General features: G+C 47.8%; 1 protein-coding gene across 2 annotated transcripts in view; it reads left to right on the forward strand.

Annotated features, from left to right (window-relative positions):
- The window catches only part of LOC135392050 (ubiquitin carboxyl-terminal hydrolase 4-like), a 35,821-nt gene extending 23,887 nt beyond the window's left edge, over positions 1 to 11,934 (forward strand). For both annotated transcript variants that reach the window (XM_064622681.1, XM_064622682.1), the window contains exon 11: positions 9,123 to 11,934. In XM_064622681.1, the coding sequence (XP_064478751.1) occupies positions 9,123 to 9,442 (320 nt within the window). In that variant the 3' untranslated portion in view covers positions 9,443 to 11,934. The remainder of the gene's footprint in view (positions 1 to 9,122) is intronic.
- The last annotated feature ends 79 nt before the right edge of the window (positions 11,935 to 12,013 follow it).

Raw genomic sequence — 12,013 nt, forward strand, 5'->3', positions numbered from 1 at the left:
GGGTGAACCACCAAACCCAGTCGGTGACTTCGCTGTTCCGAGATTATTTTCGTTGCAAATATTCGGAGAGAAGACTTCCAGAACTTCCGCTACTGGCGGAAGTGTTCCACGTGTGCACGTGTTCCAATTTCCAGACGATCCTTTTCCGTAGCGACTGTTCAAACGTAACAACTTCCTGACCAGCCGGCCGGGTGTCACCGGGACGAACTTCCGGTAACTCCGTTCTCCAGCGGCGAGGCGACACAAACAAAACACAACACAACGGACACAAACAACAGCATTTTCATTAACATATAGCCATAGGAAACTCTGTTCTCTGTGTTTCCAAGGCTGCATGCTGAATCGACCCGCAAGCGCGCGAAGTCTCCGGAAGCGGGCTGAGCCCCACGGTACTTGTCCCCGGAAGTCGTGACTTACAAGCGCTTCGCAAGTAATAATGATAATAAATAAAAGAAGTTATTTCCTTTCTCTCGCTGTTTTCGCGGCTGATACTTTCCTCGACATTTTTCTCGTCCGGACGAAGTTCTGCGCGCGTCGGGGAACAAAAAAGTGGAAAGGTTGTTCCAGAAAAGGCGCAGAGAAATAAAAGAGAACAACGGTGGTATGTGAGAGGAGACAGTTAATCGATATCAGGAGGGTGGTCTGCTGTCGAGGGTTCGTACCTAGTCAGAAACTAAGGAACGAACATATCATTATCATTATGGTATAAGCGCTATTGAGTTTTCCTGCCCGTATTACAGTGGCAGTTTTTGAGCCTCGTATTTTCGCTGCGCTCAAAAGCTAACACGTGGAGTGCAACATGCACGCGTTGGTGGTTGCCCCTTTTTGCTTAAAGCCTGAGAGGTGGCAGGATCAAATCCCACCGTCAACTGTGTTACCAGGGTTTCGCGGTACACTGAAAACTGGAAAACACCCTTATGGGTGTAAATGGCTTGTCTTATAACTCGCACCACTTTTTACACCGTATGGTCTGGAACACACTTTTTAGAGGGTGTATTCTGTGTAAAAGATCATTTGAAACGATGCTTTTCCTCGAAAATGCCGCCTTTTGCACCCATTAGACGCCCTTTTAGGAGGGTGTAAGACTGTTAAACACCCTCCTAAAAGGGTGTATAAAGGGTGCAAAAGACGGCGTTTTCGAGGAAAAGCACCCTTTCAAATGATCTTTTACACAGAATACACCCTCTAAAAAGTGTGTTCCAGACCATGCGGTGTAAAAAGTGGTGCGAGTTATAGGACAAGCCATTTACACCCATGAGCGGGTGTTTTTCAGTTTACAGTGTATACTCTCCAGACAGGTCTTCTGAAGTCGCGCCACGACAGACATACTAGCTGCGTTTACATGGATACTATAACCCCCGTCTCAACCACCTCTCGCTGTCCACAACCGTGGCCACAGGTCGCCTGGCGGTGCTCGCAAGGCATTAAGAAATAACAAACGATTCCTGCATGTGTCATTTCCTGTAGAGAGTGGCCAAGCATCACGCATTGTGACATCGCGCGTGTGCCGTCTGAAGCCTTATCATGTGTGTTTCCCGGCATATAGTCTCCAGACGGTTGTCAGCACAGTTCCCCCTGAAGTCGGCCTGGGACGCGTACTGAATCTCCTGTCCCCCACTCTCTCCAGCTCTACAGCAAGCCATATAGTACGTTGCTTCTCGTTGATAACACTAGAGATTAAAAATCACTGTAGTCTTTGGTGCTCTGCCAAACACGTACGAAATGCGATAGCATTGCAGGAAACGAAGCACGGTGCCTGGCGCTGTGAATGTATAAACGATTGGCGTGTGGAGCATCGGCAAACCCGACCATAGGTTGCCACGGACCTTGTTCAGAAACACGAGTGTCGCCTGCAAACGCACTCACTTCCTCTTTAATCCAATGCACCCTTTTGGTGCGCATTTCTGAACATCTTACCGAGTGTAATGGCGGGAAGGTTTGTCGGTCGCCGCTTCCTGGCATTATCGTACGCACGCCGCTTACGCTCTTCATATTTGGCCGTCACGTAAGCAGCTTCCGCGGCAATGGCGGCGGTTCTGGAGAGGGCACTCGCATCCTAGCAACGACGCCGGCGTCCGGGGAGGGTCACGTCGTGGAGAAGTCACGTGACGCTGATCGAAAGAGGGGCAAATGGGAGACATGTCTTCTCCCTCCTTTGTGTTTTCTCCAAGGTCGGAGCGATCGGATGGTATGTCACGTGGGGCTCCACTAACGGAGCGCAAAAAGTGAGCCCCCCGGAGGACGCGAAGGGCAACAACGTTGCCAGATGAAAGCCGGGCGCTCCGTCGGAGCATAACATGACGTCACAGTTCTCAAAAATAAAAATAAATTTTCTCTCGCTTTTGGCGTCACGTAGAGCCAAAATATTTTGCAGGAATGTAAATTGAGACAAGAAGGTTTCAGAAACAAAACTTTCGTAGGATTCTGAAGACAGGAGATTTAGTCCGTAGTGGCACTTTAAAGAAATGCTCTCTCATTTCAAAGTTCTGTCAACCCGCCTATTCATCGTACGGTAACGCTCCAATGTCCTTTGAAGCGAAATCGGTTTACCACGCACCATAACCGGAAGTGCGCTTCCATTCACATCCGGTGAAGACTTCTTGCTCCTTCTCGTATACGATATTGTTTGTTGGGGTTCTGCTTAGTATGCGTCGTATACGCGACACAAAACACTGCTCAGTGCAGGGCCTGTGCATGGCGTGACGCTTTCAACGGCGGGCTATTTCGGGTCTGGGCCGCAAATGAGGGCCCCGTCATCGGATAGCGGTCGCTAATATAAGGTCTTGCTTTCATGTTGGCTAATGCGCATGATACGTTACGATTACTTGAAAGCTAAGAAGGAGAGAAAGTACTGTGGGTGTCTTGTTAGATGCTTTCTGTGCTGATGTTGAAAGGATGGTATTCGGTTTGCCGAATCCTGTACTTTGTAAATGACATCAGTCCGGCTCTCTCCTTTAGGGTAATCTTCTTTCTGGCTTGAAACGGGTGGAATGTGAGATGTGCGGCGTGGGTGCTTTGGGTGTTTCGTGTCTTTTGACGCTTTCCGTAAATACAGGGAAGTATCCGTGTTTGAGGAGATGCTGCTGTTTTTTTTATTAATGAATATTTGAGGGAATTATTGATAACTTCTGTAAGTGTAAGTTCATATCGGTGTTTGGGGAAGTTACTCACATTTTTCGTTAAGTATAGTAGACATTGGTATTCGGAGAACGTGTTCATATAGAAGTAGTATATATAATCGAGCTTTTCAATATAAATATTGAGGTTACCATAAATATTAATTATTAAAGATTAAAGTCGATGTGGAGCGGTTTACGTGCAGACGATAGATGCAGTTAAGTCCGCCATGGGGAGCGCCATTTTGGGCGGCAAGTGGATTGGATGGGATTGAAATGGATACCTCTCGCAATCTGCAGAAGTAGTGGATTGTTGGTGAAAATTTGATGAGCGCCACCTAGGGAGCGTAAGGCACGTCGGGAATTGTCGTCTGCTTCCGTCGTTGTACCGCTGCCGGCAGAACCCCACCTGCTGGGACACATTCTGTTGTCGGTATGATTTTCAAACAAATCTACATGAATATTTGGAATATAAGAGGCAAGAATGTTTATATCCATGAAATTTTGTGATGATTTCGTTGTGATCGCCGTGTTCACTAGGCCTAAACACCGGCAACAAAGCGTATTATTTTCAGTTAGATATCGATGGATGAGCATAAGTTGAAACTGATTTCCGATAAACGTATATGAGGATGTACGTTTGCAGCGTAAAATCAGAGTAGTCTGTGAAAATTTTTTTGTCACGAAATCTCCGCTTCACTGTGTTTGTTTTCGTCGCCATTTTGGGTGGCAGTGAGGTGTCATGGCGGCCCCCTTGCTAAAAAGCAAACCAATCAGCGGAGCGAAACGGTGATTGACAGGTCGAGCCTCTTTTTGTGACTCCTCCCAACGGCCAGACTCCCTTTTAATATACGGCTCGGCCTATATTCATCCTGTGCATCCCCCGTATATACACGCTGGCCATTCCCAACACCCCATCCATCCCCGCGCGCCCTCATACGCCCTAAACATATCCTTCCTTCCTTTAACACGCTGCCCGAAATCCCTAAACATCCCGTTAATCAAGGTAAGTTGCGAAGAACGCCCGGCGGAACGAAATCTCGCATTCTGCAAAGTGAGTTTACTCTGAGGCCTCCACGGCATACATTAGAAACACACGACCGCACACTTGATCGATGCCCTGTGTTAACTTGGGGACAATGAGTGGCGTCTCGACTCCAGCGCCCCCTGGCATGCATAATTAACGAGCCCTATATAGTGTAGGTGGCGGCGATATTGGCCCCGGAGCCTTTTTTTTTTTTTTTTGTGGGGTTCTTAACACAACGGGCGCCCAAGTGGCTGCGGTGTGAGAAAGTCTCTCTCTCTCTCTCTCTCTCTCTCTCCCCTGTGTGGGAAGGAGATTTTAAGGCCCAGCTCCCGTGAAATGGAATTGGCTTTTTTTTACGAGCTCCCGTTCGGTGCTGTTGGACGGGTGCACGCCTGCGGTCGTTCGGACGGCTTTACCTGTATACAGGACGCGGCTGCATGTGGCTGCGAGGAAGAATGTGTCCGTGAATGCGAGACCCCGTGGTATAACAGCCTCGCAATTTGGAAGCAAGGATAGACAGGCAGAGGAAACTGGAACAGTGTGGCCCTTTTTTTTATTTTTTTATTGCTCTACGAGGTTTAAAGGACTAGTGAAATGCCCGTCCGTAGTTGTTTAGTTTTTAGTCACGTAGTTGTTTAGTCACGCGAGCGAGAGAGAGAAGGGGGTCTCTCATCTGGCACACTCTCTCGAAATCCCTCGCTCTTACAAAGGGCGTGTAAGAGAACGAGGGAAGTCGATGTCACTTCGTGACGTTCGACGTCCCAATCGGAGGGCCGATCGGCCTCGTATAGCTCGTGGCTACAATGAACTAGAATCCACTATTTATTTATTCTAGTTCAGTGTTCTATTGGCTTATTCTAGTTCACCGTACTCGTGACGTAACCCGGCGCGCGCAGTTGTAGCAGTAGCGCAGTAGTTCCGGTGACCAGCGAGAGCTTATACGGACTTTTCTTCCTATAGTACTAACGCTCGAGTTTGATTTCTTTCTCGCTTTTTTTTTCTTTTATATTTACCCAATAACACGTCATCCCTGACACTTTCAGTGCCTTGCCAGTATATGAGGACGGTGCCCAGAATGTGAATCATCTCTGTTCAAAATATCGGCAGCCCTCGGCCCGAAGGGAACGAGGGAACTTTTTGCCAAATCCCGCCAGTTCTCGCCAGTTTTGTCAGATCTCGCATTTTCGCGTGACGCTTCCCGAGCGCCAGGAAATTGTCAGCCCTGCACTTTTTCGCGCCGGTCTCGAAGCGACCGGCCAGCGGATCGTACAACCATATCCGGTGTCGTCACATCCGCATCCCGAGTGGCCAGGGCCCTGATTGGCCCGTACGTCGTTCACGTGGGTTAGCAGACGACGGAAGCCAAAGACCGCGATGCCCCCAGCGTGATCCTAGTGAATCAAAAACCGCTAGGTTCCTGACACTCCTGTTCGTGCGGCAACGGTCACGTGATCCAGCGCGGGCGCCGACCTAGCAGTTTCCGAGCCCTAGGCCTTGTTGTCACGAAATGACCGCCCGAATTCGCCATAGGTGAAAGTTCTGCACAGCGGATGTTGGTCAAGCGAGCCAGCCTTCTTTGTTGTGGCGGAGTACCGGTACCAGTAACCGGTAACGATGGGAGACAATCGCGAGACAGAAGTAAACGAATCCGTGTCAATCAGTCGTCGGGACCTAGCCTCCCTTGCTGATCTCGCGGCTACTGGAAACTGCCAAAAATGCGCGTATATTTTTCGTATAAATCCGGAAATCCGAGAGCCTTACTATATAACCTAACCAACCTAATTTATGCCACTGAAACGTCACTCAAAAACAGAAAATACAAATGCTATCTGCCGACGTTCTCTCTTTTGCAAGTTTCGATCTCGGCAGGAGGCAGATGACGTCATAACGCCTGCTGATCGTTCGTCCCCTCGTAAACCGGCAGGCCCGATCTGTGTCTTCTCGGTACCGCAATTAGTGAGATATGTTCCGGACGTAACGTGGAACCTTCGAAATTCTGGTTTGTTTTGGCTTGACTTGCATTGGCTAACCGTGTAACAAGGACTCACGGAGCCATGGTAACCACCGGGTGAAACTCGACAAGACATCCACGATGCCGCCCTCGCGACGCGAAAAACCTCACAGAGGTTATTTCTCCTGGTGAACTCGCGACCCCTAATTTGATTATCGTCAATCTCATTAATATTCAATTCATCTCAGCGGGCTGAGTAGACGTTTGCTCTTGCCTAATAACTGCGCGCGGTTTTTCGTAGTACTTTTTATTCGAGCGCAGCACGAATCTAAAAGCCAAACATGGAATGCCCTTAGGACGCAATTTCGTGCTCATTAAACGGAAAATATGAAGTCTCATCGAATACCTTTTTTTTTATATGTACGTTTCTTGAAATTAATTCTCGAAGCATTTTTTGCGCCTATATACTTTCCGGTTATGTAATCCTCTTATTTGCAAAACGGATTAAGTGTACTTTTTCTTTTTTTTCGTATACCTTTCATAATACTCCGTTTTACGTGGCGAATTGGGTATCGCATTCGGAATATACGCCGTGAATACACGAAAAAAAAAAAAAGATCACAAAGTTAAATATCACTCCTGAAAGGATAGCGCTGTATGGTACGCCTTGTCCGCTACTATTTTTGTAGGGAGTATAGAAACTACTATGATCCTATATTTGGGTTGGCTGCTGTTGTGCGTAACATAGTAAGCGGGCATAGGAATAACAGTAACAGAACACCTCGGGGATAAGATTATCAGGCTAAATTCGTCTCATTAGTCATTACATCCGTTCCCGGACAATGCGCATGTCAAGAGCCTACAAATACCCTCGAACGTAAGAGGAGAGGTTCGGAGAAAAGCAGGGAGAGAAGGAAATGGGAAGGGTTTGTGACGCCCTCTCCCAACGTCCATGTCCGGGATCCGCCATGATGATAGATACTGCCATGAACGCTTCAACGCGTTCTCGGCATTCCTGGTATCCAATCCAATCCAATCCAATCCTCCCTTTCTTTTCAATAAACATATCCCCCCCCCCATTTCAAGTCGCGTTGTTTCCTGTGGGCTCAATGTGTAAAGTGATTTTTCTGCTATCATCGGGTGGATTTCTTTTTATTCCGCAAGGAGAGGGTACCATACCGCGTAAACCTTCCACAGCGACATATCAGGACGGCGCAATAAGCTTTTTAGATACTATATAGCCATAACATGTTTAATACTGCCGTATACGTACCAGGTGGTATCAAAAGGTTCCGAGACTAGGCACATATGACGGCAAGTATCAACTTTGCTTAAGTCTGGCTATTGCCACTCTCAAAGAGGCCTCCTCATGCACCGATACACGGCTCTCAGCGCTTTTTCCACTTTCGGACCACACTCCTCGGAAGCTCTGTTCTCGGAGCTAGAGTCACTAAATAAGCTACGCTTCAGAGTATCGACACTGAGCCGCCATGTTGTTTCGGATGACCTCCAGCGCCATCCATTTAGCGCTCTTCGAAGTGTTGTCTTCTTCCACTGCTGAACTTCACCTTCTTCTATTTCTACTGCCAAAATAGAGGTGGGGCTGGAGGTAATCCGAAACAACATGGCGGCTCAGTGTCGATACTCTGAAGCGTAGCTTATTTAGTGACTCTACTCGGAGCATGTCTGGCACCTTCTGCGATTCCCACTTGAACTCGTTCATGGCTTCGAAATGGTGGCCATTCAGCCTAAGCTTTATCGTTTGGGAAGACGAAGAAGTCGCAGGGGGCCAAACCCGGCGATCAGGGCAGATGAGCAATGGTGATTATTCTGCTGCGACCCAAGGAACTGTCGAGTTTCTATAGTGCGAGTTTCTGTTCGGTGGTCAGGATCCTCGGCATAAATTTTGGTTCAGAGGGTCGCATGCCTAAAACAGATGCAAGAGTTCCCCGTACTGTGCCATATGACACGTCGACGATGTCATCAATGCAGTCCTGATTGGTTTTTCTACGGTCCTCATGCACACGTTCCCTTATCATATCGACGTTTGAACGGAAACATCTCCTTGAGTCTGAGGAGCAACGAAGGGGAGGACTAGACAGGACGGACAACGAGGACAAGAACCGACAACAACACCTTGGATTGGATTAGTGGGACAACGCGACCTTTGAGTCGTCGTTGTCTAGTCCTCCCCTTCGTTGCTCCTCAGACTCAAGAAGATGTTTCCGTTCAATCGTATACACCAGCTCGCTTGCCTCCTCTACTTATGTTCACATCAACGTTTTCGGGGGTTTGGGTTCGAGCGTGACCTCCCCGGCCCCTCTTCGTCTTCCAGTGATGCTCTGCCTCTCTTGAAGCGCGAACGCCACTCAGAACACCTCGCACATCTCATTGCCGTAAGCCTGATGGATCATCCCATAGGTCCCCGTTGTATAGATTTGCCGGGTTTGACACAGAATTTGATGTTTGCTCTCTCGTCCATTTTGCAGTCCTTGCTGAACATCGCAACGGCTCGTGTGCATGTGGTCACAAAAACGTGTGTAGCAAAGCAACCAGTATTCAAAAATGGATGCCACTCGGCATGCGAACAAGCGAAGGTCATTGACATCAGCTACCGCGCGCTCGTCAAAGTAATACCTCTGCCACGCGTGCACTCTTCAATGATCATTGAAACTAATTGTCATTGAACGCGTGCGTGGCGCCGTCTAGGGTGTAACGTGTCAGCCTTTCAGGAAGCATTGGATCCAATGCTTTTTGCGAAGTTGACACGTTACTCGCTTGGTGGCGCCACGCGCGTGTTCAGTGACCATTGAATTCAATGATCATTGAAAAATGCCCGTGTGGCAGGGGTATAATTGTCGTCTCTGATTGTGCTACAGAACTAGTCTCGGAACTTTCTGATCGCACCTCGTATCTTGGCGGCTCGGTTGTTGCGATGTCCCAGTTCGCCGTTTCGGTTTACACGTGTTACGAGTGTATCTACGCTATAACCGATCCTTCCTCCCCACCCCACCTGCATCCTTTGCAGCCTGCTGCAGACACCCCGTGGACGGCCGGTGGTACCACTACGACGACACCCGCGTTCGACGTCTTCACGAGGAAGAAGTGGTCACCTGCGACGCGTATCTCCTCTTCTTCGTCCTGCAGAAACCGAGTGGTGAACACTGTGCCAGAAGTCCCTTCACTCGCCGCCAGTCGCTCCCGTTGCATTCAGGCCGCAGTCGAAGCCACGACGACCTGTGCTCCCCTCCGCGACGGACGCACTCCGTGAGACGCCGCGAGCCGTCGCCGAAGACCCTCTCGGCGAAACAGCCTTCGTCGTCCTATCTCACGGTGACCTCTGTGTGACTGGTCTGTAATTATTATGTTTTTGCAACCTTCCTTTTTTTGTTCCATAGACTGCATCGTCATCGGGTGAAAAATGAAAGGGGGAAAAAATGTTATGGTCCTCACTGTGGTGCTAGTCTTTGAAGAGGTAGACACTTGTTGCTCAGGTCCCTTCATGGTGGTGGCGGATATGAAACGTGTGAAAAGTTTGAAGGTGGTAATGCAGGTAATGTGCGTGCCGGTTGGAAGATGTCGCTTCCGGCGCTTGTGTTGTCACGAAGGGATTTGTTTTTCCGACGCTGTTTATAATGAAGCCATCTTATATTTTAGTTTTGCATACTTCTCGTTGTCGATCCTCTATTGTAAGGGAGTATTTACTTAATATTATCTGAGTACCTAAAGTCTAGGTAAGGACAAATAGGCTGCTGTTTAATCTATCGTTTTATTGTCCATATGTGAGCTTATTGAGTTTGACCGTCAGAGTACGGTTCGTCGTTGCGTTTTGCTGATGTAAATTCTACGTCGTCGTTGATGTACAGTTGTACCATATATTTTAGTGCGTTCAGTGACGTTCCGTTTTTTTTTGTTTTTTTTTTCTGCGCCTAGAGTGTAGGTATTTACAAATGCACATTTCATATGAGTGTTTTATTACATGTACTTGCAAATTCGCAGCTGTACCTAAGTGGTTGGCTATAGGATGCTGCGTTCTCACCGGGTACAAGTTGAACAGAGTACAAAACGAGAGTTGCTAAGAATGGCACCTCTATACTAAAGCGGTGGCTTTATGCCCGAGTCCGCACATTTTATTGGTTTGTCATATATATATATATACAGGGTGTGTGCAGAAAAACATGACCCGCATTTTTACATGTAACTCGTTGTCTACTTAGCCGAAGAACTTCCGGTGGCGCACGACGGCGTATTTATGCGTGCGAAAGCTACAAAAAAGATCCTGGAAGCCATACTCAGTGTAAAAAAATTAACTGAGCGCGAAAACATGGGCTTCCATGCATTAGAATAGGGCGGTCATGACAGTGCATGGTAGTGCATTTCGGTCTCATGAGAGTTATGTGCAGGCACCGCTAGGGGTACTGCCGGTGAGCATCCATGTGGGACATCGTTTCGATTTATGCACCGATAGCTCCCCTAGCGGTACTTGAACACAACTCTCCTACGTGTACCACGTTGCCCTTTCACGTACACCCTATTGTCCACCGTGTTGCCCTATTCTGATGCACGGAAGCCGACGTTTTCGTTGTTCCGTTTATTTTTTAAGCTGGGTATGGCTTCCACAATTTTTCTACAGATTTCGCACGCATAAATGCGCCGTCGTGCGCCACCGGAAGTTCCTCGGCTAAGTAGACAACGAGTTACATGTAAAAATGCGGGTCATGTTTTTCTGCACACACCCTGTATATATATATATCCCACGAAGCAACTTTGTTAGGACATTTTATTTCTGAGCAGCTCAATATATCAGGGGGATTGAAGTGCAATAAAAATTCGGAGCGCGACGCAGCAGGTGGCGCCACTACACGCAAACATGCAACGTGCATCAAAGCGGAACTGCTGCGTGCCTACGTCGCACTGCCAGTTCCCGGCCACTTCTCAGACGGTGAACATCGCGGTTGCGGGCTTACGGGGCACCTGAACGGTGCTTTGAAATATATTGCGCCATTTAGGACTTTTATTGGACGCTTCCTCATATTTACTTCCATCCATTTGCAACCCAGCAGGCAGTTTCCGGCCGTAGACGACTTGCAGTGGCTTGGCTATAGGCTATTTGTTATCTCGAAGAGCCGCAGTTTAGCCGTAGATTTAGAAACTGATTTGCTAAGTCCATCGTGTACGCTATCTGCTTCGTATCATTGGAATTTGCTGACAACTCGACTTGGCACGGCTATACGAGCTATTTTTTTCTTGGTGGAAACAGAAGCTCTCGCTTCTATACGTAGGGATTCGTTTGCAGACTGTTCTGCATTCCGCTGTCGTCTGCTTACTGTCGGCCATTTTAACCGCTGATGTGTCGCATATGCTGTGCTGTGGCTCACCGGGATAAGTGGCGAACTTTCGCCACCCTGCACGTTCTAGCACATATTGGTCGTATAGTAAGGTGTTGGTTGAATTCAATATTCATACAGTGCCACCTTCAGATTGAAACAGTTTCAAGTCCCCTGCGACATGGCGGTACAGTTTTGCAGACAGCGTTGCACGTTGCATTTCCAAACCGGGCGGAGCGCTGGTTTCGTATTTCTGTGATAATCAAGTATAGGTTAGAGATACGCGTATGTTACTGGAGGTACCCGTTTTATATATATCTTGTTGGTAGTTCGTTTGGGTTAAGCCTGTCGTATTTGTATGATGAGATAAAAAGTGTTATCGATGTATTAGTTGAGGAAGTTATTTGTTTGTTTAGCTACCAAGAAGTGTTTAAGATAGAAAGTCATCTGTCTTTTGATACTTATGCCTGGATGCTTAGATCTGGACAATAAAAGTGTTTTTATTGAACGTTACACAGGTGTTTTTTTTTTTGGTATCCGTTGTGCCGGTTTCACTGCGCTGATAAGATAAGATGAGCTTCACGATAAGGTT

This window comes from Ornithodoros turicata, chromosome 4 (genome assembly GCF_037126465.1).
Source record: "Ornithodoros turicata isolate Travis chromosome 4, ASM3712646v1, whole genome shotgun sequence".
NCBI classification, from domain to species: domain Eukaryota; kingdom Metazoa; phylum Arthropoda; class Arachnida; order Ixodida; family Argasidae; genus Ornithodoros; species Ornithodoros turicata.